A 27,120-nucleotide genomic window follows, 5' to 3' on the forward strand; every position below is an offset into this window, starting at 1 on the left:
AGGTTATAGAATGATTTTTCTTTTTTTTTGGCGTTTCTTAACATTCTGCAATACTTACTGATATTAGGGAGCTACTGTATGTGCGTGTATAGTGATAAGATCACAAATTATATAAATAACTTCTCATGTTACATGTGTTCAGCGAGAACATGAAGAAAGGAGGGAGTTGATATCATTCTTTACGTTGTCTTGGGTAGTAAGAAGCAAACTTCCTTGCATTGCAATGTTTTCAACACAATTCAAGTTGACGTTCTTGGATGATCTTGCAACACCAAAGACCTGGACATTAGGTTCTGTACAGCGATTCATATTAAACTACTTCTCTGTCTCCAGCCCTGCCTGCACTGTCCTTCTGATGTTAGAGCAGGGGTCTCATCACTTCAGCCTCGTTCCCTGGAAGCAAGCAGATTGCACAGGTGTATGTATCTGCACAAAGTATTACCACAGCTTGCAAGGCTGATTTTAGGCCTCTGAAATGTACTGAACTATACGCTGATGGTATAAGTGTTTATGTTGAATCTAATGTTGCTGGTGGTTTGGGGATATTTTTTTAAAAATCACTTTAAGTAGTGCTGATAGAAAATAAAACCTCTTGCGATATTTAGTACCAAGAGAACTTCCTAATTTCATTGCCTTATATAACAATTGTTTTTACTACATTAAGGAAAATTTTGCATTTGTCAGTGTACACTTGCAGCATGTGACTTAACTGTGGCACATGCACAGTCCATTTCAAGATGAAACCTCAAGAATATTTACTGTATAAAGTTACTTAGAAGCCTTTAGTTATTGGAAAATAGTAAATAAAAACAAACGCAGAGGTTGAGACAGTTGGCATATATGCTGCTGCTATAACATAAGCAGGCATAAAATCCCGTTGCATTCTCTCTCTGCCATTGTGTGCCTTCCTGTGGGCCATTGCCATTTTCCCTCTGTGTCAATGTATCGTCATGCTTCTCCCTTCCATTCCAGCTCCTGCCTTGATGCCCAGCTGCTGGGATTTCTTAGTAGTTGGTTCTTTGTCCCCCCTTCTACTCAAAAGGAAGACAGCTTTCTTTATTGTTCCATGTGGGGATTAAATTTGCCTGATCTTAGTTTATTTGTGGAGCAAGCAACAAAACAGAAGTTACTTGCCCTCTTGGTCCTAAGATGAGAGTAGGCCAAATCAAAGACTAAAGAAAGAAAAATTCTAGTTTTTAAGAAGACAAATACATCAGTGCTAGTTTCCCACATAGTAGTTTAAAGTCAAGAATTTTGTGAACCACTAAAATCTGTTGGAGACTTACCCGGTTTTAATTACGGGTGTCAAGTAGAAGAGTGTACAATAGAAACAAATCCTCCAGACACATGTATGCCTCTGGTACTAATTTTAGCGATGGAAGGAGATATGTTTTTAAAACAGCATAATCCAAGGAAATGTCTTTGTATTCCTGAGTTGTGCTTAACAATTAATAGGAAAGTGACATGAGCTGTCAACTTCTCTTGAAATCCAGAGCAAAAGAGGAGCTGATTGCTGTCTCATATTCTGAGTGCATAGACATGGGAGGGTTAGTATTTAGTATTTGTGGCTTAGGATTTTAGTATTTATTTCTAAGCTTGTTAATGGGAGCAGCAGTCTCCAGGTTTCTGCGTTCCTTTAAAAAAAGAAAAAACAACTCAATCAAAACCCAACCTGCTGAAATGATGCTCTCTGCATCTGTTCAACCCTTCTTAATGAAAGTAATATACTAATACACAAAGGTGTTTGTACAAGCCAACTGCCTTTCCTCTTGGCAGCTTTTCATTTTAGTGAAAAAGTGATTTGCTTGGTGTTAAAGATGAATTTGGATGTAATTCGGTAAGTGTGGAAAGACCAGAAATTTTAGCTTTGGTTATGGTAATGTGAAACTAGCAAAAGCCACAAGCTGGTTTTTTCTGTTCTTTTTTTTTGTCAGCAGATAGACTGTAATTTTTATGAGTGATTACTTAGCCAATAGTCCAGAAATCAATAATTTGGTAAAAATTAGATTTTAACATGCATGCACTGGCTTTGGGTGGAAATCAGACCTTGACCTTCAAACCTTGGAGTCTGGAAACGGGATGTTGAGACCTATGTGGAAGTTCAGGACAGTAGATACTGAAGTGAATTTTTGCTGCTGAGGAAGCACACGACGAGTGTCCTGTGGTGCTCTGCCGGGGTGGCAGGACCCATGTCCCCTGAGCCGGCAGCTACCCATGGAGCTGCAGTTCTGGGATGCTGGGTGCCCCCAGGCTGAGTGATGCGGCCACAGGGAAACCGTCCCCATGTGGCTGGTGGGTGATGAGCATGTTTGCCAGAGGAACTTTTCTAGTGCCGCTGGCACGGGCCTGGCAGCTTGCTGCAGGACTCATAAGAGCAGCTGTGTGGGCCGCTGCCATGGCTGTATGCGACTGGTGCCAGCGCTGCCTCCGTGGCTGCGGTGCCCACGGTCAGCAGCAGGTTTGTAGGTAGACCTGAGGCTGGCTGAGAGGCCCGGGGGCCGCTGCTGGCCGCAGGGTGCTGAGGCTGGCCTGGAGCCCCAGCAGCGGTGCTGAGGTGGCCCAGCGTGGATGGCAGCCCTGCTCACGGGTGTTGTGGGGCCTCAGCCGAGTTCACCAAGCGACGTGGATAATCTCATAGCGAGGGATTAAGCGCTGCAAGCGGCCCGCATGAGCCCTTCTGAAATGTCACTGGAGCGGCCTGGCTCGACTCCAAAAGCAGGCGGGCGGCGAGTTCACCACGAACGAGGGCAAACTGATGGGCTCTGCGCCGTGCCGTGCCATGCCGTGCCATGCAGCCCCTGCTGGGCCGGCTGCGTGGGTCCTGGCCAGGGCCCGGGGGAGGCAGCCTCTGCTCCCGGGTTGTTTCCCTGCAGAAACTTGAAAATCCTCCAAAAGCGCTCTGAAGCCCCAGCCCCGATGGGGAGAGTGCAAGGGGAGAAAACAGCAATAAAAACTTCAACAGCTGATTGCCATCCTGCCAGGCCTGCAGAAGAATTGGCAGCTGTTAATCCAAGTGTTAATTAAAGAAAGAAACTATTAAGAGCGTGTTCGTTTTAGCTTGTTTTCCTGAGTGTGCTCATCCGTGTAATTTATAAATCAAAGGGCAAATACATTCCTTGTTACGGCTCTGTGGATGGCTGGCTGTGGGCAGGATGGTCCGTGCCGTTGTATCTCGGCTTTGGAGGAAACGGGAAATGCAGACACAGCCTGGATGTGTCAAGTGCAGTTGTGTTTTTATTTAAAAGGTTAAACTTGCACAAACATTTTAGTTAGCATATCCTAATTGCAGCATCGCTCCATTATTTCGAAGTGAAATGTGAAAACGCTGGTTTACTTAATTTGAAAGACTTAATTGTGCAAGCACAGTAGGTTTGTGCCCCCGTTTGACTGCATTAGTGATTTCTGTGAGACTTCGTGCTAATGCTGCAGTAAAATTTTAATTAGCATATAGTTAATGTGGTCAGTGTTTTTAAACATGAAAACAGTTGTTTCACACCAATTGTGACTGACCAGTGTTAATGAAATAAGCTGTATCGATCCTTTTTTTTGTAATTGAAAAATGACTAATGCCTAAAAATGGTAAATTAGGGTACAATGATGTAAGGATCTGACTTAGAACAAAAACCCGAATTATTTACTCTCTCTTTTCCATTGATGTTGCAAATAGAGTATTATGTTCCAAGAGACTTCAGATTTTGGAAGGTTACTCAGCTCTTGAAACATCTTTTAGAATAATTCTTTTAAAAATACTGCAATTCACCCCACCACAGATTTGCTTCCCATCTCCCTTTTCCATCCTGTAAAAGTTAAAAAAAATAAAATATTTGTGTTTAAAACCTTGGGACAGAAAACGGGGTGTTAGCTGTGCAGGCAAAACCCCAGCCTGGATCCCTCATACTGTTTTTGTTTCTCCTTGAGGTTTTCCTGCAAGTGGGCACTGCCCATCGGTATAGAGGCTTGGTAAAGAATGCTTTTGTCCTATTTACATGAGTTGTTGCACCCATAGGGCGTGCCATATGTGTGGGGACAGAGGTGAGAGACAGGCAACGTCAGGATAGTGCCAGGAGCTTCCTTCTCAGCTCCATCAGTCAGCCTTCTCCACTGTGAGCAGTAACACCTTGGGGGAGAGGAGGGGCTGTTGTAGGTGGTTAGTCCTAAGTAGCCACGTACATGTTTATCTTGTTTTTAATCTTACAAAGCTTTCATATCGTGTGCCTGTTGATGTCACTAGTTAGTTGTGCAATATGTAAGAAAAACAGTAGTGCTCGATGTCTTATTATCCTGTAGTTCCTTAATGACAAAATCAAATAATGTGATTTGCTTAGCTGATGCTATTTTTGTCTATATCCTATGGTATGTTCTCTTATTCCCCTGGTCAAAACAAAGTAAAATGTATTCTTCTTGATCTCTTTCATATGGAGAGCTGTCCATTTCAAGGCCTTTTTTTTTTTTTTTTTTTTTTAACACCCGTCTTCAGTTCAGAACTTTATCAGTTAGCCTGTAGCCCCCTTTGTGTTTTCATTTGCTAGTTTCAGTGTCAACTTTTTTTTTTTGTAGCAGAGCCGAGTCTGATGGTCAACATATGACAATCAAAAGTTTGCTACATGTAAAGAAAGAGGTACAGGGGAAAATATTAAAATTCCTGATTGTGGCATGAATAGAAGCATTAGCAAGATGAAGGATGTAAACAGGCATTTGGATACGTGAACTCTAAATACATGACACAGTATTATAATATTATGTGATTGTGTGGTTCTTCCCTTAATTATTTATTTCCATGCTTTCAACACACAGTTCTTTAAACTTACGTTCACTCAACTTTCTATTAAACATCGGAATAATTTTTTAATTATTTTTAATTTGCTTTAGGCTTGTTTTGAAATTCTGAAGCTTTTCTTTTATGTCATTCAGGCTAAGCGTATATGAGACAACAGTTTTTCAGCTGTATTTTTGAGGAAGCTGTCCCATACTGCATCTTGGTACGCTGATCTGTACTGGTTACCTTTGTCTGTTCGATGCTTTTGTTCATTATCACTGTAGCTTTTCTGAAGTTTATTTTGAATAACATTTTTTTTAATAGCAGAAGAATGATTTATTCAATACCTGCTTTTTAATCAGACAGTGCAGGTATTGTCATGTCATCAACAGGCTCCACAGAGATTAGTGCTCATAATGTGGACGTTATAATCTCTCCATGGCCCGATTACCATCTAAGACACTCTACTGTCCTTCCGTAATAACTTTGCAGTATTTATATTCCAGCGCCTGACAGATTTACAAGAGAGCTACTGACCGAAAGGGCCAGGGCCAGTTCCCTGGGAGAGAAATCTGTCCTTTCCCCCACCTCTTGGCAAGGTGGTTGGAAAAACATTGCAGAAGTTTGATCTTGGATGTTGTGGCAGAGCCTTTTGTTTGGGATGCTGAAGCCCTTGCATTTGGGTTTACCTGAGCAAAGAGGGGCATGGAGAAGGATGGAGAAAAACATCCTTTTCTGGGTGATCAAAGGGGACCTCCCAACAGTCAGTCGTCTTAACTCCATTTTGCTTGTCGTTCTGTTCTGTGAATAATATAATGTCCTGCCTCTATCAGTTTTCCCATGTTGCTCTTGAGAGTTTTACTGATCTCCGTGGGGCTCTGAATAGCTGAAACAAACCTGATGGGAGCATCCCTAATTCCAGTTTGCTGCTGCACAAGGGAGCTGCGTGACACAGCAAAACCCTAGTCTGCCTGCAGGCTTGGGATGACAGTATATTTGTTGGTGCTTCAAGGGTTATTTTACATCTCGTGGGGGCAAACCCCATGTATTTTAAAGAAGAATTTTAAATCCTGTGGAAATTGATTACAGAACTACTCATGTGCGCTGAATATAAGGGGGTTTGAAAGGATTAGTAACAAATGGGGAAAAATGGGGAAACTAGCTTTCGGAATGTACAGAGAGTTGTGGAGAGACAGCAGTGGAGAAAGGGATGTACTTGAAGGTTATTTATTTAAATACATTTTAGTGTTGCTGGGTTTTGCTAGGTTCTTAATAATATCTACTTGCAATCTGCTCCTCGCTCTCCTTTCTGTGGTGGTAATCTTGGAGACTGGGGAGGTGTGCTGGATTTGGGGCTGTTTTGCAGCAGTTATCATAGTGGAGGTGGCCATTCCTGCCCAGTTAAGTGTTGTGCTGCTGAAGAATTACACTGCTGTCCTTGCTACGCTGTAGTTGTAGCATTTTAAAAAGCAACATTTAAATACCCTAAATTGTAGTTACAGGATTGTCTCCTCTTTGAAATAGGATTTTAACGTATTGAAGTTGACGTGCAGAATATTAGTAGTGAAAATTAACTCTTTCCACTCCTCCCTCTGTTTTCTTCAGTGGTGGCAACAAAACTGACCCTGCGTACACAGAATTTCACAGTCCTTTATCAAACATATTTTGCGCAGGGATCACTAGTGTGAGTGGATTTTGGTTCTTGAAAGTAAATCTTGAGGAAAATTATAAACACATGCATTTAGAAATCAGAAGTTGAGTAATTGGGTTTACAGTTTTCAAAGTAGCCAGTGCTTCTCTATAACTATTCTATTAACTGTTAACAAAATAATTATAATAGCTAAAGTTTGTGTTCTGTTTCTGTTCAAAGGGATGTGGTTTACTAACTGTCATAGTACCTCTTGGGAGTTGAGTAAATAATTTGCAAATATTCATATTTAAATGTTGGGAAGGTTCAGAGGGTTGCAGTGGCACACTGAATGTGGTGCAACGAGGCTGGGGAAGGTGAAATCGAGAATATTCTCAGAGAATGTTTTCCAATTCCCAACTTTGCTTGCATTTCCTATGTTAAGTGCTCTGGTAAACCTGCTTTTAAAAACAAACCAAAGTGAAAGTTGAGCTAAAATCTGTCAGTCTGGGACTTGTGGACTGGTAGGTTATGTGAAACCTTTAGTTGAAGTAGCTATTCCAAACACATCATTCAAAATGATCTGTGACTTCTGGTTGCATTGAGGTTTGGATTTCATGAGGAAGATTAGTTGTGTGCTGCACCATCATAAACATCCAGATACGCTTTATTTACATGTCTTAAATCAGTGTGAATTACTGTGGGGGGATTTTGGAACTGGAATGATACAATGAAACCCAAATGTTTGTATATATGAGAGCTTTGGGTTCTGAATTGAGCATTTGTAACCAAAGTGTATCTAAAAAAAAAAAATAAATTCTTTGTAATTATGAGGTTTTGTAATAAGTCAGTGTACCCTAGCTAAAAGCAGAGGCAGATTTTACATGCTTTTTAGGGAGGCTTGTAGCATGTGTTTTGGAGGTGATTGACTAAGAGAATGGTGTGGGAATTCATAGCTGGAACAGTGGGATCCCTGCCCTGATGAGGAAGAACTGGACAACGGAGCAGGAAGTACACACACCAATGCTGCCATCGGACAGAGATGCAGAAAACAGATAACATGTAAAGCTTAATGGTGATACAGCCCTCATTTGAGAAGTGAAAACATCCTAGGAACTAGGAACTGACATATAACTATGGAGCGTACCCAGTCAGCAATTAGAAAGGTCTTGATGTATTTGTTTTATTTGTCTGTTGGCTTCAACAAAGGATTTTCTGAGAGGAAGATAATTTCCAGAGTTCTTTGTTGGAGAGTGTAAATGTTTCATGGCACTTACCAAGCTGAAGCCTCCACAGATTGCTTTAATATGAAAGAGCATTTCAAAGGGAATTTTTACAATTGTTGGTCTCTGTAGTTATATTTTGCTCTGTAATGTATGACTTCAACTTAAATTCTATTGTTTGCCCCTAACAGGGTGATTTTTATCTTCTTGGGTATTAACCATCTCTATGTAAATAAAGACTGTCTTTCAGCAATGCTGTAGCATGTATGTGGTGAAGGTGTAATGTGAAAAGGTAAAACCCAGCATGTTTAAAGGCTGTGCTAGGCAAAGCAAACCTGTTAACATACCAAGGTGTGGAGGTGAACTCAAGGTTTTAAAAATAGGCTTCAAGAAAATTGGCTAGATATTCAATTTTGGTGGATTTTTCAGAAGAGACACATTTTAAGTAAAGTTGTATCATTGTAGCTTAACTGCCTCTTCACATGGTGGTATCTACACAGGCAACAGAAACATTCTGTACTGCAATTGTGCTGAATAGTTTTGAAGTGAGGAAGTGCAGGACGTAAGGTTACATCAGTATTGCTAACTTGGCCCTAGTCTGCATAAAAGATACTACAGAAACCTATTTCTTAGATAAATAGTTTATACCTGTTACTATTTATTTCTAATAATGAAGAACTCTGGTCAAGATACGAAAGACCATTGTGTTGATGTAAATACATACAGCAATGTACTGCTTACGTATCTACCACCCTGAGTTACATTCAATGTGCTGCAATAGAAATGATACACTTCCTTTTTTTGTTTTCTTCTGCTAAAGTGTTATTTTTCTGTGAATGGAATGCCATAAGCATCTATGACTATCAGTCAGATTCTCTTCATGGTTTTGCTAACACTAAGTGATAAACAATAATATCAGCTGCCAGTTGCAAAGCAATGTTTTTTTATGAAATAGCAAGAAGAATACTCTCTAGAGACATGACAGATTGTACCGGTGCCAATCAAGCCTTGGCAGTCTGTCATACTGATGGCTTGGACTCCATAAATATTCTTTTCTGTAACTTTCTTGCTGGAGTGAAAAATACGACTTTGCTTAGATGCTGTCTGTTGAGCTAAGTGTGTAAGTTTAAACACCACACAATTGAAGATGGAGTGACCTCATCCTGATTTACAGTGCAAACAGAACTGATGGGATGATTAAAGGGACATCAGTTGAAGATTAAGGCAGAATCCTTGGTATCTAGGGCCCCTGATTAGAGCAGGATAATGAAGCAGCAATAAGTGAGTGAGCAGCAGATCAAGATCCGGAACAGGCGATTGCTCCCAAGCAGCTGCAGGCTGCCAGGGTGGCATCAAAGGGAGAGTAATTTGCCTGCTATGCCGGTGTTTGGTTTAGCTCCCAGGTTTCCCCTGCGAAATCCTCATGGATGTTATCTTTTTTTTTTCTTTTCTTCCCCCCCCCCCCCCCCCCCCTTTGTTATGGTGAGGTCAGAGTGATGGTGGATCAGAGCCCAACACAGGCCTTTGGGTTAGAGCCACAAAAGGGATTTTAATTCTTTGCTGGGTAAAATCTGGAGCTATGGTGAGGTGCCCTTCCACAGCAGTGTCCCAGTCTGTGCTCTCCTGTCACGTCATGGATCTGACCGTTCTGGAGAAATGAGCTCTCCACAATTACTCTAGAAATATAATAGTCACAGTGACAGAAAATAAATTTTATCCTCAAGTAAAAGACGTTTGGTTTAATATGGCTGTACTAGATAATTTCTTAAATGACAAGTGAAACAGTAGCTCAGTACGATGGGGGAAAAAAAGGTAGGTTTGCGTTAATGTGCACTTTTATCGTGCTTATACTTTAGGTGAGACAGATACATGAAATAATAATTTAAAGTGATCTTTATACTTCGTTCCAATATACACATTTAATTCTATAGTCTGAATGATACTCCTATATCTAGGCTAATCCATGCTGAAACTGGTTTTCAGAATGCTAACTGAAGTTGCAACATTTCACTGGACTAAACTTGTGTGTGTTCAGATGGGTGTGCTTCATTTTTAACGAGGGCTCTGCTAGCGCTGACACAGGTCAGTTTGACTTTTTGCCCAGTACTTACATAAGAAGTCAGCATTAAAAAAAAAAGTTTATGAAATTTGATCTGTACATCTTGTATTTGCTGGCCAAAGCTATTAATTGATGCCCAGAGAGAATGAACAGTGCAAAACACTTCCTAGATTTTTGGAACTAAGTGTAGACCTGGGAGGAACATTGTGAAAAATTTAAAGTGTTTTTACTCTTTATTTTTTGTTGTTAAGCATACAGCAAAGAAAGTGACATTTTATGAAAAAGAGTATTTTTCTCTGTAAAGGGATATAATCTTTTATATTAATATAGGAATAAGGATATAAATCACAGTGAGTCCAAGTGTTTACTCATTGATGAAAGAACAAGAATTAATAGCCAAACATAGTGAGAAGCTTTATTTTTTTTTCCTTTTCCCTTTCTTCCTTTTTTCCCCTGCCTGGTCACTACTTTGCATTTTCTCAGAAATTATTGCATGTTTAGTAGCAAATACACAATGGAAAATAGGAATTTAAACCCCCCAAAACTGGAAGCCAGACTAAGGGCCAAGTGAAGCTGCTTAATTTGGGGGGGGTTTGTTTGTTTATTTTGTTTTAAAGCCCTTGAAGAGATTTAAATTACCAGTATCTAATTTATCAGGAAGTCCCATGTGCTTTGGCAGTATGCATATATAATTTTTGCTCACCCATAAGTCTAGCAGCACACAAACTATCACTGTATGTTTCCAAATTGATAGTTAACAGATAACTCGGTCACTGAGCAGCAACAGCCTTTGTTGGGATGCCACCTCTTTTCACAGCTTTCGAACTCTCAGTACAGCCCTCTCCTTAGGGTCACAAAGATGTTCTATAAATATAAAAATATAAAATATAAAAAATTATATAAGGAGGACTTTATTTGTTAAGGTTTAGTGTTGAACGCAACTTTCATTTTAGGTCAGCTTCTACCCAGTGCTGTGCGATCAAGGAAGACTTTCTGGTCCTTTGTCCAAGGCCAATACTTATATCTTTCTTACATTTTTAAAAAACAAACAACACAAAAGAAATATCTTCCCCCTACATTTTAGAGTTTAGAACCATTTTACACAAGTGTAGTGTTTGAAATATCACTTTGATGTGCTGTAAAAGCAATCATGGCATAAAAAAAATTGTTTTTCTCTTCAGAGTTATGTGAAGGTAAGGGATGTAAGTACTAACTTTTAAAATCTGAAGACTGAACACCTGGAGGTAATTATTTTTAAATATTTTCAGGCTGAGTCAGAGTTAATGGCAAATGGGAACTGTATTAGATTGGCAGGTGATTAGTAGAATTTATCCTTATAATATGCTTAGCATAATAAGCATGGTGGTCTTGATTATTCAGTGACAGTTTGTGTAGTAATTTTTCTATTAAAAGACTATGTCAGTCTGTCAATAAATGTATGAATTAGCTCAAGTATGCCATGCTTAACACGTGTCTGGTTTCAAAAATAATATTGGCTTTCTCCAATGAGATGCATTGGTAGTTTCTGCTTATGATCTGTTTTGTAAACCAGCTGATTGCACTTGAAAACATGAATTTTATAAAAAAACCTGAAACATTAAATATAAGCAGATCCTAGTAGCAGCCCTACCTCTACTTGTACGTAGGTCAACATGAAACAAGTCCAGGCAGGTTACAAAAAATTAGCTGAAAAGCCTTCTCATTTGGTTGGTAAACTACACAAGTCATGGTTACGTACAGGAGAAAGTAAACATTTCACAGATATACAGTGTTAAAATATCTCTTTCAGAAATTGTCCCAAAATTCTAGAAAAAGCTTTTTTGTTGTGTGTGTTTGTGTTCTGACGCATATGTCTGTAGAATGGAAATACCTTTCTGACAGATCGAGTGTAATCTTGGTGTGTGATCAGCGGTTAGCCTTAGTTCTCTTGGGTGGGTGGGTTGGTTGGTTGGTTGTGTTTTTTTATTATCAGCAGTTTAACACACTTTCTTTTTATATTAATTCAACTTGTTTGAGACTGGTGCTGTGAAATATTCATGCAGCGGTAGTCAGTAACATCTCAATTTACTGCCAGAACAGTACCAGTTAAAGCAGCCAGAAAATCAGTGTTCATATAATTTGGATTAATAGCGGAGATTAATATTTTGTCTTGTTTATTCCTAATGAGGAGGTACTTGGTCTTATTCTAGTCCCTTTCTCTTCTCGCCTGCCAAGTTTTCCCCAAGGATGTAACACCACCCGCTCTTCCTTAAAAAAAAATAAAATCATAACAAACTCCCAAAGATTGCATTAGTCATCGACTGGATTATTAGATATTATTTATAACTGTGATAAGAACTTGGATTTTGAATTTTCTAAATATACAGAAGGTGGAAGAGTATTGAGCAATTTTTCTCATTATCTCACAGAGTAATCTCACAGGGTGTAGCATCGCTGAACTAATGGCCCTCAAATAGTAACTTATCAGACCTGCTCGGGGATTCTTGCCACTGCTATAAAAAGACATTTGGCAATAAGCAGTGTGTCATATTAGAAACGCAGCCATTTACTAGAACAGAAATACGCTAACATACTTCGCTTCTAAAAGTCTTCAATGGCATCTGGTTCTGGAAAACTAGGGTGATTTTGAACATCACAGACAACTAGTTGTTCTAAATGCTATCATTTTAAAGCTGCTGTTTCTTGAGATGAGTGATGAATTACTGCATTTGTTATGTATTTCTGTTTGGCATTTCAGTTGACCTCTCAGAGCTTTTTGGTAAATACCGATTAAGAAGTGATGACTCTTTTGCAGAAGATTAGGTATTTTGCACCCATTTTGCAGTTAGAGAGAAACATGCATCACTTGGTTCATCCTCAGAGATCATTTCTTGACTGGAGTTGCCCAGTCTAAGCTCTGTGCTTTTTCTTTTCTTATTTCCCACCCACCCCTAACCCGAGCTAACGAACATATTTACAATGCTGCTTCCCCCCCTCTGTAAGAAATTAGCTTGCCGGGTGTAAGACTCCTGTGTCATCTTCTTGCACTGCTGGAGTGGCTTGACCTTTTTTCCCCCCTGGTGATTGCTGTTGTACTGTGTTACGGTCCTGCTGGCAGGGGCTGTGCACTGGGTGATGTGCCCGATGACACTGGTGCAGGATTGGTGCTGTTTTGTTTGATGGCTTCCAGCTACAAAGGGAGTCCTGGCTGGTCATCACCTAAGGGGTATATGATTGCTGTATTTAGGACTGGGAGGGGGTGGGGTGGGGGTGGAAATAGGTCATATAAGCAGAACACGGATGTATTAACTTATATTTTCCAGAGCATTACGGACTTCCATACAGGTTGCACTGGACTTGACTTTCACTCGTGGCTGTAGTTGTAACTTCATGAGTAGCCAGCTCCTTCCACAGCTGAAGTAAATTTAAGTTACAGTCTCTAAGCTGGTCCTGGGATTGATCGCTGGTGGATTTGGGCACCTTTTACAATACTTGGTTGAGAAAGAGGTGGTGTCACTTTTGAGGGGAAAGGTGCCTTCCAACTCCCCTGGCAGACGTGCTCACTCTTAGTTCTCTCTTAGATCTGAGGTCTGCATATGCTTGATTGCCGGACGTGTCTCTTAAGCAGGTGTTGATTGCACAGATTATCGAGGAATCACAGGTGTCCGAGTATCAGTCGAGTAAATGGTCAGTTAACACGTCCGTGTGTGGGCAGAGCTGGGTACTCCCTGAATCTCTCAGGTGTTTTGTGACTGAGAATTAATTGTTCCAAAGAACTACCTTTACAAGATCGGCTATTTTAAATGAGTTAATGCGAGCAATATATTAATGTTAACTAAATAATTTATTTTCAAACACATTCACTGGTGGAGCGTGACCACTCTTTAATTCAAATGTTTAGATTTTTATTTTTTTTAGAAGAATATCTGCTGCTCCTGTAATTGGTTCCTAAGTAGAAATCCTATAGAATTTATAAGAGGGAAACAAAACAAAACAAAAAACACCCACAACACGCCAAAACCCAATGTAGGTCACTACCTGAGCTGCTGTTCTCAGGGGTGTTCCACAATGAAGGTCTGGTAGACCGTACCGAAGATGGTCATGAAGTGGAAGTTAAAATACTGGCTGCAATATAACTTTGACCATTAGGAGACATACTTACAGATAATTGTTAACGGTGTTTCAGCTTGCTTGGCCCGAGGCTAGAGATCTCCCTGCTTTGTGTCTCAGGTCTAGGTCTGATTCTCGCTTCCTTGTCCTTTTAAGATGGAGAGAGTGTGAGGGATGTTATTGAAAGCGAAGCTTTAGTGGTTGAGGAATGTAGCTCCCAAAGTTGAGAGACCTTTGTAACTGCCTGGGGACCAGCAGTGAGTGGAGCCTCATGGATTACAGCGAGGCTTGAATCCTCTGTGCAATGTGTGTGGCAGGGGACCTCCCAAGCCAATAAAAGAAAAATGTTAATGGAGTAAATGACAACATGTATTTAAGAATTGATTCTCTGTGGGAGCTTAAAACCCTCTTTTTTCCCCTCCTTTTCAGAAAGAAGACACAGCTCCTCCAGCAAGCCGCCTTTGACTCCTCCCTCCTCTTCAGTATTTTCCCTCATTTCATCTTTCCCTTCAAAAAACAAAGGTAGCAGTGCAAGTGGGAGCAATCGTTCATCCAGTGGAGGTACTAGTGCATCATCATCAAATTCCAAGTTGTTGAAATCACCCAAAGACAAGCTGCAGATCAGCGGAAACAACAGGTTAATGCATTCGGTACATAGCAAAGTTCCCCATGATAAAATGTGAGTATGCATTTTGGCAAAAAATTAAGTGTTACTACTTCCATAGACACTGCTATATCAGTAACGTTGCCTTTTGTTTCAGAGGGGGTTTGGTTTAGGAGATGATCACTTTAAACTCCTCCAGGTCTTTTACAGCAGCCTAGTCTTAAGATCATAGATAATACTCATGACCATGTTGAACAAGAGCTCATGCAAAGCCGCATCTTAAATCACTATAAATAAAGGTCACTTTACTCAGGGCTCTTAATTCTTTGATCTAATCTGCATACTTTGATCATAAGGGAGTTTTAGCTCTGATTCATGTGATTTGACCTGCACGTGTGAGATTGTAGAACTGATAATATAATTTACTGTCACACACCTCTCACTGCACATAACAAGCCCCTTCCAGTTGCTTCAGTGATACGCTTTATCTGTGAATCCAAATAACGGTTTCTGAAGTCCCTGATGACCCTCTGAAATACTTACAAGGAAATGGAGAAAAAAGGACGTAAGAGTTTATGGACATAACAAAAAATCCAAAAATAAGAAAGAATAAAAAACTGGAAATAAAGGGGGAAGGTCTACATTTGCCTTGTGAATAGATCAAAGTATTGTTGAGTAATAACGTATTTTAAGTACTTTTTATTATTTATGACTTTTTTTCATTTCCCCCCCTTTGTTTTTCATAAATAATAGTATGACTCCATCTGTCAAAGTGGAAAAGATTCATCCAAAGATAGATGGTGCCCAACTGAAAGCTGCTGTTGGTCCAACTTGTTCTACTACTGTGAGTTCCTCAATAAAGACTGGCCTTAATTGTCCCTCAATACCAAAGCCACCCTTGCCTTCCCCTGGACAGATACTGAATGGTAAAGGTCTTCTCTCTGTGCCTCCATTTTTGGAAAAGAAACCTGAAGAAAATACAAATAATAGGAAATTTTTACATAAAAGATTGTCAGGTAATTGTTTTTAATTATTTGCTGTATTCCTTTTAGCAGTGTACCTATAGAAATGCATATATAGCCTATATAGAAGTAAGTTTCAGAAGTAAATGAAACACTTTTATAACACAGAAACTTGTAATTAGGTATGTTTTATACACTAGAATTTGAATCTATAACTTGACATACTCTTAGAGGATGCAAACAACTTGAAAAGTGGCTATTGCTTTCAGAAACCATACAGACCTCAAGGGCCTGACAGTTCTGACAGTTTTAGAATTACACTCCTCTGTCTTTAAAGATTTTTCTTTTCCTTCTTACTATATGGAAGGTCCAAATATACACAGAAAACAGAACAACTAGCACCTCATAAATTAAAAAATGTAACCCCAGTCTACTCTTTTAAACACAATAACTTTCAGCATTAGTAGGATGGTAGAAAAGTTTTTAACACAAAAACCAACACAGAACCCCACCATTTGTCACAGTTCGTATTGATGGCGACCTCAAATCTTAACTGGCAGGATCCACCCCTCCTTTGAGGTCCCTTACAGCTGTAAATGTCTCCGTTCTGTTTGTAGACTTGAGATCTGTATTTCAGCACAGCATGAACTTGCTGAGAGTGTAGAAAATTTTATCTGTACAATTTTATTCATAAGATTTTATTGTGCTTTTTTATTTGAACACTTGCCTGTGTTACATTTGAAAACTGTTTCCAATATGGTTAATTTTTATAAATTAAATAAATGTTAGTATTTCAAAATGCCTTTTTGTAACTTTGCAATACTGTGTGCCTTTGACAGAGAGAGAATTTGATCCAGATATATACTGTGGTGTCATTGATGTGGAAACCAGGAAACCTTGTACTAGGTCTTTGACATGCAAGGTAGGCAATCTTAATCCAAATAAGATTATGAAAAGTTTTAATTCAATTTCCTGAGGAGTATGACAGAAAACTACAAGTTTTTGCTGTTTGTAATTGCCACTGTAAATAGTACCTCTCAAAACACATTGCCCAGAACAAAAAATAAATTGTTTTTGATGTTCAGTTAATTATTTATTCAAAAATGTATTTCTCAAAGAAACCTGGAGGTTTGTAATTCTGTATAAACCCTTTAAACATGGATGTTGACATGGGACAGATTATCCTACTTCATGTGTAGGTAGTAGGAGACCTGCATGACGTTCTTTTGAGGGATAACCTTTGGGTCATAGATCATGAATTTCAAAATTCCTCCTAAACTTTAGAAGTATTATTTGTTTCTGTAGGATTTAAATAATGAAGATCCTCCCCTGTCACAACCCCTCCTTTACCCCCAGCAGAGTCTGCAGCAGATACTTGAGATATTTCTGTAAACACTAATGCTGCTTGATGTAGCACTACAGTAGCAGCACAGCCAGCTCAGAAATGAGTCTTTTGAAAAAGCCATGGAGTATGCCTAGAGGTCAAAACTCTAAATTAAACAAGCGATAAAAACTTTTGGTCAGATGAAATGTGTCCTCTGGCTCAAAAATCTCAGAGAACAGGGGGATATCACTTAGTCCCAAGGAACCAAAAATCCAGATCCCCTGCAACTGTGTAACATTCAGCTACTCTCCTGCAAAGCAGCTGAACTGTCAGTAGGGGAAGCATCTGGTAAATAAACCATGTACAGAACAAAGGTAAATGAAGCTGGCACTAGTGACCCAGAGGAACTGCACATGTTGCCCTTTTGGAATTAAGGGGGGGAGGCAGGTATTTTGCTAATAGAGGAGGGAAAGGCTTCAAGATTTTACAAGAGAACTAGGCAAATCAGTAGTGTTAAAGAGAAAGATCCTAAATGTGTTTCTCAGCATTTCCTTATATTTTACCTACTCATAAAGTATTTTTCAGTATTGGTATTTGTCTGAAATATGTGATAATAATTTTCACCTACTAAAATTAACACAATCAAACCTATTATGCCATATGAAAAAAAAAGGTATTGTATGTGACTTAAACAGTTTAGAAAAATAATTTCCATCTACTTCACTTTGCATAGAATGTGTACCATATATACACATACATACCTTGCTATGTGTAGTATTCAGGACACTCAAAGGACTCTCTAGTTTTGTCTGACTCTGGATTCTGCTGTATATTTTTGTGCATTCCTTAGTATCTATTTGATTACATTAGTTTTCAAGGAATAGTTAGTATATAAAGGGAAGCAAGGTCTTTTAATAACTATTTTTCATGTCTGCCATTAGAAGTCTGATTGTCAACATTATTGTGTTAAATATTTTAGTAAGTGAAAGTAAATACTTAGGGTTTTTGGTTGTGCAGTAGTTGGCAATTAAAATGTCAATGTAAAAACACATTTTCAGTTCCAGTCTTAACCTTATAAGAATGTTGGCTGTTGGGTTTTTTGGGTTTTTTTTTCAAAAGAAATTTGAAAGAAGCCTTTTACTTGATAGCTAGTTTTTGTTACTTTGCATCAGGCAGGGATATAATCATCCACCAAGCAATTTTAAAGTTTGTTTTCTAAGTCCTTCTGTTGTTTGTTTACTAATCCGTGAGTGTGATGATTTTCTCTTGTTTTAGAGCTCTAGATATGTGTTTTGAATGTTTCCACTTCCACAAATCTAATAGCCTGGGCTTAATGATTTATTCATGGTTTTGCAGACACATTCCTTAACCCAGCGGAGGGCTGTACAGGGTCGAAGAAAACGATTTGATGTGTTATTAGCCGAGCACAAAAGCAAAACCAGGGAAAAGGAACTTCTTCGACATTCGGATCATCATCAGCAGATGCCCCCTCTCAGGGAACCACATCCCTCACCTACTAAAACTTCCCAGGAGCTGCACCAAAATTCTCATGGAGTTACTCTTACAGAATCAAAGCCTTTATTACCTAATAAACCCAAACCTCACCCCCCCAGTCTTCCAAGGTAAGGAAAATGTGCTGATCCAGTGGTGTGAAATTAATATTGGTGGCTTCATCCGGTAAATTTTGGAAGAGCGATACGGATCTGTTGAATGGGGCAGTATTTTTGCTCTAGGCTTGGTGACTGTCTCTCTGCAAGAAGCAATTATGTGCTGAGCTGTAACTCCTAGCAAGGAGGGTTTGGTGTTTGAAATAGTAAAAGCTGACTTGCGTCAAGGAAAGCAATTCAGCAACGATTGGGCAATGCTGCTTTTCCGGCGGTACCCTACCTCCCGTCCTTCCTCTCGGTAGATGCGTTATGAGACTACAGAAAATAACAGAAATCTGTTATTGTAGATTTCCTTCTGTCAGCACTAATAAGCACTTAAGCTTGGAATGTTTAACTAGACTAGGTGAAATAACACCTTTACTTCTTGCCTTGCCCAGGCCTCCAGGCTGTCCAGCCCAGCACAGTGGAAATGCCCCTAGTGAGTCTCCTTCTGTCCATGAGTCCCCGCACCCTCCCTTGCCTGCAGCTGAGCCAGCATCTCGGTTATCCAGTGATGAGGGAGAATGTGATGAAAAAGAAGAGCCTGTTGAAAAACTGGATTGTCATTATTCAGGTCATCATCCTCAACCAGCCGCTGTACGTCTTAAGTAAAAGTTAACCTTGGTCTCTTGCTAGCTCTGAACTTGTACCCAAATTACTTGGGGGTTTTAAGGGTGGTTTTCTATTGGGTGTGTGGCTTTTTTTCTAGATTTGAAGAAAATTATTTTGTTGCCTAGTAGGCAGTGAAGGTTTAACTGTAACTGCAAATTAAATGTGCTAAATAAATAGGTTTGGAGCTCACTTTCCCAATCCAAAAGAAATCAAAGTACTGAAGATTAAATTGGTAACTGCTCTAAAATGCTGTGGTTTCAGAGTAAGGACATGTGAACAGTGCATTTTTGCTGAGATTTTGTTATTGGACTTCCCCACACACATATGCACGTCTTTTACTCAAGGTGCCAGTCATCACAATAAAGATAGCAGTAATGTGGTTTCTAATACTTAACTCTTGGTGTAAGCTAGTTAGTCTAACTGAACGCACAAGCTCTATTGCCTAGCCTGTATATCAAATTATGTCTTTTTTTAAAAACAGACTATGAGCAGAGAGCTGATAGCTTCTCAAATGCAGATGTTATATATATGTAATATGTTTTTATACACACATACAAACACACACTACTGTCCTTCCCTGTTTAATCAGAGGGTTTCAAATTTGGCTGCTGCTTTTGGTCGTAAGTATGGGAGTATCAAACGGGAAGAAGTGATCCCAATATACCAAGGCCAAAAATTTTAAATACTTGTTAATATAGGCTAGAATTTTTATATATGCTATTTTTTTATCCTTGATTTAAACATCTAAAAGCCTGTTGATTTAGCAATATTTATTTATAAACAAGTGCATTCTTACTCAGAGAGTTGTTACTGAAAGTAGAAAACACCAATAAAAATCTGTCTTTTCAGTTTTGCACATTTGGTAGTCAGCAAATTGGAAGAGGTTATTACGTGTTTGACAAGCGGTGGAACCACATTCGATGTGCACTTGACTTCATGTTGGAGAAGCATCTGAATTCACAGATGTGGAAGTGAGTAGAAGTGAAAGTTCTTATTCTTCTTGGTATTTGTAGGAATACATGAAGCCCGTGATTCTAGTGAACGAACAGTGATCTTGTGTTCAGATTAATCGGATCAAAGGTTGATAAGTCTGTGCTTTAAACTTTTTGCAACAATTAACTGTTGATTTAATAAAATATTGTAGTGGCATTAATCAACCTCAAGATACGGTTGCTTTAATGTAGCATTATTAGACTGATTATTGTTCTGAAGAGTGGTAGCTATGTAGGTTTTTCTGTTCACCTGCAGGAAAATTCCTCCAGCATCTAGTAACACAGCATCAGTTCGTGCACCACATAGGACAAACTCGATGCCTGCTTCACAGTACGGTGTCAGTGCAGCAGGTTTCCTCTTACCCACCACGGTTATGTCATCGCCAGCATTGGTATCTCCTTCCTGTGTGTCTCTGAATAATAAATCGGTACCATCACATGGAACGACACTAAATGCCAATCCTGCTACTCTGGGTGCAGTGGATCCTGTCTGCAGTATGCAATCAAGACAAGTGTCTTCATCCCCTTCAACACCTACAGTGCTTTCCTCTGTACCTTCACCTATGCCCAGCAAACCTCAGAAAATGAAATCCAGCAAATCTTTTAAACCTAAGGAATCTTCTGCTGGCAGTGGCACCTGTAACAGTACCGGCAGCGTCAGTAGCAGCGGCGGCTCAGGAAAGAAGCGTAAAAACAGTTCCGCACTGCTAGCACCTTCTCATTCCACAGAGTCCTTTAGAAAAAACTGTGTGGTTAACTCTGGAAACTCTGGGACCTCCTATCATCCGTCGGTGACAGCTTCGTCCCACAGTGTTGGCCTCAACTGTATGACTAGCAAAGCTAACTCTGTTAGCCTCAAACATGACCAATCAGGGAGGGGTCCTCCGACTGGAAGCCCTGCAGAATCGATAAAGAGAATGAGTGTGATGATGAACAGCAGCGACTCCACGCTCTCCTTAGGGCCTTTTGTTCATCAGTCCAGTGAGCTGACTGTAAATTCACACAGCAGTTTTTCACATTCGCATACTTCCCTCGACAAATTAATAGGAAAGAAAAGAAAGTGCTCACCTGGTTCAAGCAGCATAAACAGCAGCAGCAGCAAATCAAACAAGGTTGCCAAATTGACGTCGGTGAACAATGTTCATGCAAAACACACTGGTGCAATCCCAGGGACGCAAGGACTGATGAACAACTCTCTTTTTCATCAGGTATGAGGTTTCGTCTCAGACTAAGCCAATATGAACATGCCTCTTCACATGCTTATATTACATCTGTTCTCTTAATTAGTAGCTAGCCAGTTCCAGATCCTATTCAAGGAAAAGGTAGTTCTCTTACTTGTCCACTACTCATTTTGAGTATTTTTGGAGTACATTTACACAAGATTTGTACAAACTCTCATAAAAACTCTCATAAAATGTGGCTCATTGTTTTTAAAGTATCCTTAAATATGACATTCCAAGTCCCTTAGATGTTGCCCATGAATTGCTCTCAGATTAAATTCAAGTCCTCACATTTTAAAAAAAAGTAATTTTTAAAGTAAGTCTTGCCACCCAGCCATGGAACTGAGCTGCGTGTCTGAGCCTGGCTTCTTGTTTCTGTATCTGTAATAAACATTCTACAAAGCGGAGCATAGTGATGCTGATAACAGAACTGTGATACTAAGATAAAATAAGCCTATTATCCCAAGGTGTCATTGACTAACAACTTCGTAATAACGAGATTAAATGTTATAAATAAGACAGGAACCTTTTTGGTCGGTAAAGCAGATATTTACTATAAAGGAAGCAGATCTCATGAATATGTAAGATTCCATTTTAAAAATTTGTTTGTTTGTTTTGGTTTTTTTTAAACAAATTGCACCAGAAAAGTAGTGTATGGGGGGAGAGAGTTCTTGATAAGTTAGGATGAGAGGTAATTTAGAAACTAGTAGCTCAGGCTTCTTAATACTACTATTCAAATGGACTTGGAGGGGTAGATATAATTTGATACAGCTCAAGTATAGAAGATGGAATTTTAGAGAGTAGCTTTAGAACTAGGTTTTTCAAGATCAAAATCCCAAGAAACCATTTGTTTCCTCTGGTGCTAATAACCTGAAATCTGTGTACCTGGAGAGCTAGGAGGTCAGCAGGAGTTTTTTTCAGAATGGTTTCTTAATTTCCAGTTTCAGCCATAGAGGAAGAATTTTACCATTATGTTGTGTTTACCATAACAAAAAGCATTCAGATGGCACTTATTTTTGAACTTATCTAATAGTAACTATTTCAACTATGCAATATAAATGAAGGAGAAATGTAATTTGAGTGATTAAGGAAGGAAACGTGTCTGAAATCTTGATAACTTTAAAGAGCCTTAGCTTGAGAATTGTCGGGTCTCAGAGAAGCCAGCCGCGTGTTAGTGGTGTTGCATTGTGTCTATTTATTCTCCCCAAAAGATGCTCTCATTATCCAGAAAATGTCTTTGAAGGGTGTCTGCTGTAACAGCCTGGCTCATTTGTTGTTCTCTCCCTTTTGCTTGCTCAAAAGCCAAAGGCACGTCCCTGATAGCTGAACGCACCATGGTGAGAAACGAACTGGACAGTTTTCACTACAAGCAAAACCTCCATCTGGATTTCTGGACTCCAAGATGCCTTGAGTTTTCCCAACTTCCCATGGTCCTCAGGTGTGGAAATCTACTGGACTGTCACTTAAACAAGGAATTTCCCTGAAGCCATGTCTGTAGCAGCGAATATACTAGAAATGGACACTGGATGAAGTTCAGCCACATAATTGCTCTTATCAGTGTTAACAGTGGTCTGGACTGTGCTACAAATCTGTGAGATTTTACTTACAGGAGTACATCATCTTGCCACTATTTGACATAGATTGGCGAATGTTTTCTGGGGGGAAATAAACGTTACTGTGGACTTATTTTTATACTGATGGTGTCTTTTGTAGGTGATAGCTAACCAGACAGACACCCTCAATGGAGAGGACCCCGTGACAAGGGGGAAAAAAAATGTGTGAGGCACAATGGAAAGAAGCCCTCAAGAAGGGAATATGGCTTTAGTGTTTTTATAGCAATGTTCCTTTGATGGAATATAAAAATAGCACAATTCAAAAAATAGTCTGTTTTGCCCAGCCTTTTGCAAGTAATTTGGGATAAGAAGCTATCAGGAGTTTTAAAAAAAACCAAACAACAGACCCAACAAAACCCAGAAAAACTTGTTTGAGGCCATCGCTCAGAAAACAAGTATAAAAATATCATACTTTCATGATACAAAACCTATTTTCTATTCTTTTGAATAAGATTTGATTGCAGAAGAAGATTAATGTTAACTTTGTTTTTTAAAAAATCCAAAAACATCAAACAGACAAAGGCAAATAACCTTTAAAACTATATGCCCAAAGAACATATTTATTGACCTATGCTGTATATGATAGGCCTTTGTTATTAAAAAAAAAATAACAACTGTATTGGTTGAATTAGGCTGGATTTGCCTTCCAGCCTGTAAAAATAGCCCTTTTTAAACCAAGTATTTAAATATTTTCTCAAAAACATAAGTCAGTTTTTATGCCTTGTTTGTATAACTGAATCGTTAACATGTTACGCTTTCAACCATTCAGTAAGATTTTTATCCCCCCAAAATTTGGGAATAAACACCAATTTGACAGCAGAGTTCCCTGTAAAGCGCAGATGTGTGCATCACAGTCATCCCACACCCACCCAGGCTTTATGAGTAAAGGGGGCTTTACACAGTTTTGTATAGTCCAGTCAATTTTTATGAAATACTTTGTCTTGCTTCAAAACACCTCAAAAGTGAATTCCGCTGAAGGGCTTAATGTATTATGATTTGGTTTGTCTGGATGTTTTTAAGTTTTTAAACATCAGGTAAAGTCTCAAAACTGACTAAACTTTTATTAAGGGGGCAAAGCAAAGGAAAACAAATTCCTAACCAAGAAGATATTTTTTTTCTGCCTTAAATGGCACCAGCTATTGCTGAGGAGAGACAATCTGAGCCTGTCCAATTGTTCGCGTAGCCCAGCCTTCTCCCCACTTCTGGTGGCAAGTAGTACATCAGGGAATCCAAAGCCACTCTGAGTAGCAGTTGCTTAGTTGTTTACCTAACGATGCTTTCAGTTTAACCTGAACTGGCTACGAAATCATTGTTATACAGCAAAACAACAAGAAGCCTCTATGCAGACACTTTAGCTTTGAATCGATACAAAAGGTCACACTGAGAAAGCAACCTACTGGAGACACTTATTATGCAAACTTTAAAAAAGGACAACCTTTCAGGAACAAAAGGATTCGTATTTAATAAGATGCCCTGTTGAAAGGATTTTTAGAACTGCAATTGGTTTAACGTAAAAGGAACCAAAGTGATAAGCCACAAAGAGAAATCAAAACGTATTAAGTCCTGCATGTTTGGAATGAAATCCACGCTCTGATGAAGTCCCTGGGGCAGAGCTTCCATTCAGGATAGCGTCAGTCACAAGTGCAATTTGACTCTTGATAGACACAAAAGTAAAGGGAAAAAAAAAAAAAATTGGCAAGATTGAACGCTAGCGAGTTTGTGATCAAACTCTCTCTTTTTGAAGGTTCTGTTGATCTGAAAGCGTAATGGCAAATTCGTGCTCCTTTGAGAGCGTGCAGGCGTGTTAACAAGCGAATTCCTGATCGCTGCTCGTACAGAGCCGGTGTCTGCAGCCACTGCGTCGTGTGGGTTTAAGCCATTGGGAGTAAAGAGTGAGAACGTCGTAACTTCTGTCTGCCCTTGAGCATAGACCTGCTTACATATTGTGTTTTAGATCTCAGTTCTAAGCAGAACATTGTTCCTGATGCTTTTATTGTCACATAGTTCTTACTGTAAATAATTAAGGAAGCTTAAAATTAATTTTCCTTGCAAAATTGAATTTGCAGTGGCTGGGTTGTTTCTAGACAGATTTTGGTATTAATTTAAGAGATACAGTTTTTATAGTCTTTCCAACTTCTCGTTATGACTCCTGCAGTTTTCTTAACCTAAAAAATTGCTGCAATGATGAACAAAGAATTATACAAGAAAAAAAAAAAAGACATACTTTTGTATCTTTATTTTGGAATTTCTTGTTCTATTATAAATATTGAAGTATCCCTATTTCAGAAGACATATTTTGTTAATTGATTGTACATATTTAAATATGTATTTTTGCACAGGTCTTTTTTTCTTATATCCAGTTTTGGTACAATTGAGATCATCTAGTATTTATTTATTAATTAATTAAAAAAAAAAAGCAAATACCTTTTTATAATTTGAAGTGGTTCACTGCCAAGCCAATAGTTAACATGCCTACTTTGCAACTTAAGGGATGCCTCCGTTTTGTGAAAGCTGTGTCCCTTTTCACGTCTTGGGAGTGGATACATGCAAACTATTGCCCAGGTCCTGCGGCCGGGTTCTGCCCCGGGAACCCGAGCGCAGGATTGGAGCCAACATGGTTGATACGGCATTGCTTATCAGTTGCCTGATTCCCAGAAGACTACATTTAGTTAAGTGACACACTGCTTCTCTTTTTTTAGTGTTTGTGTGCGTGTGTGTGCGTGCGCATTTGTGTGGGTCTCGTGGTTTAAAACTAACGGAAAAACTGAAAGTGCCTGATATAACTAGTTTTAAGCTTGGACTGTTTAGACAGCTTCTCCTTAAAAGACTTGAATGTTCAGTTGAAATTTTGGAGCTTGCTTTTTCCACCTATATATATGTGTGCGCATATATATATATATATATATATGTATGTGTGCGTGTATATATATATATACACATACATATATATATTTTCTGAAATTAATGAGATGGGTTGACGAAAAGCGAATGATGCTGGTAACTTTTGTAAAATCTTTTAATTAGAATACCTTGTGTTGGAACAATCCCATTCATAATTCATATTTAATATAATGCCAAGGGTTTGAAATATGGGTTTAACCAGCAATTTATTTAACTGTCTCATTTTAGGAAAGGGGGATGGGGGGGGCAGTATTCATAAATTAAATACTTTAGAAAATGTTCAAAATAGTTGGTATTCCAGGAAAACATAACAAAAAAAAAAAAAAAGTAAGTACCTCTTAAAACTATTAAAAAAAATAAAGATGTGATTTCCAAATGACATTTCTAAGGCAGTCGTCTTCCTGTAAGAGTTCTCTTGCCAAGGAATCTCTCTCTTGTCTTTTATTCATTCTGTCCTGGAGGAGGGAATTGGGCTTAGAAAGGGTATTAAATGTTTCACTGTTCAGCACGAAAGAATCATTTTTACCTTTTGTGCAAGATATTTTACATTTTAAAGATAATTTTAAAATGAGCACTACATAATGTCAATGTGAATGTAGGCCTTGAAAGCATCTTGCTCGGTGTTGAGCCTGGTTCTAAAAGCAATCTCCTGTGTAAAATGTGTGAATAGTTTGATAATTTGTATACATAATCAAGAGCATCTGATCAGCTGAACTCTGTGTTGGCTGCTGTATAGTACATGAACAAATGTCATGGGATAGAAAAATTACTTTGGATATTTAAAAGAAAAATAAATATATAGTCTATTTGTTTTGTAACAAGTTTCTGTAAATAAAATAATTTATACTATTTATAAGAAAAAGTTGTGCTTTGCTTCATGAAAAAGATTAGTTTGTTGAACAAACATGTTACTAAACAAGGCAATAAAATTAGGACTTTTCAATAAATGAGGTTGGTTGCATGGAATACATTATATGTTTCTGCTTCATTATAAAATCATTCACCATTAAAGGAAAACATTATCTGTATTGGTGCCTATGTGAACTAATTTCAGAGAATTGGATGTGCTCAAATTCTGTCACCGTACTCAGCATCGCGAGGGCAGCTATAGTCAGCCTGGTAGGGTCGGATTTTTACGACCTGCAGCAATTTTGGTACCTGTTTTTGAGAGGTGCCTGTATCAGCTCTGTATCAGTATTTTTCCTGTGCAAAGGACATTTTGTTACTTAAGGTTCATGCTTTATCTTGTTTTCTAAATAGAATAACTAGAAGCAGCTTTTACAACCCCAAATGCAGTATGTTCAATGGCAATTACTTTTTTTTTTTTTTTCCTTCCAAAAAAAGGGATCTTCCGTGTTTTCACAGTTTAAAGATCCCGTGTGTGAATCCGACAGGTTAAAATATTCTTGCAAGGCTTTTCTCTGCATGTGACTCAGGACTCACGTGTGGTGGATGACCTCTGAGGAGCCGTTTGTAAAACGGGTAAAACTCC

General features: G+C 38.9%; 1 protein-coding gene across 6 annotated transcripts in view; it reads left to right on the plus strand.

Annotated features, from left to right (window-relative positions):
* ATXN7 (ataxin 7) overlaps window positions 1-26,598 on the plus strand; it is an 89,651-nt gene extending 63,053 nt beyond the window's left edge. For all 6 annotated transcript variants that reach the window (XM_055710289.1, XM_055710290.1, XM_055710288.1 and 3 more), the window contains 8 exons: window positions 14,184-14,433; window positions 15,112-15,374; window positions 16,160-16,242; window positions 18,001-18,266; window positions 18,689-18,887; window positions 19,752-19,873; window positions 20,151-21,102; window positions 22,417-26,598. In XM_055710289.1, coding sequence (XP_055566264.1) covers window positions 14,184-14,433; window positions 15,112-15,374; window positions 16,160-16,242; window positions 18,001-18,266; window positions 18,689-18,887; window positions 19,752-19,873; window positions 20,151-21,102; window positions 22,417-22,434 — 2,153 coding nt within the window. In that variant the 3' untranslated portion in view covers window positions 22,435-26,598. The remainder of the gene's footprint in view (window positions 1-14,183; window positions 14,434-15,111; window positions 15,375-16,159; window positions 16,243-18,000; window positions 18,267-18,688; window positions 18,888-19,751; window positions 19,874-20,150; window positions 21,103-22,416) is intronic.
* Window positions 26,599-27,120: the final 522 nt, after the last annotated feature.

Source organism: Falco cherrug, chromosome 4 (genome assembly GCF_023634085.1).
Source record: "Falco cherrug isolate bFalChe1 chromosome 4, bFalChe1.pri, whole genome shotgun sequence".
NCBI classification, from domain to species: Eukaryota; Metazoa; Chordata; class Aves; order Falconiformes; family Falconidae; genus Falco; species Falco cherrug.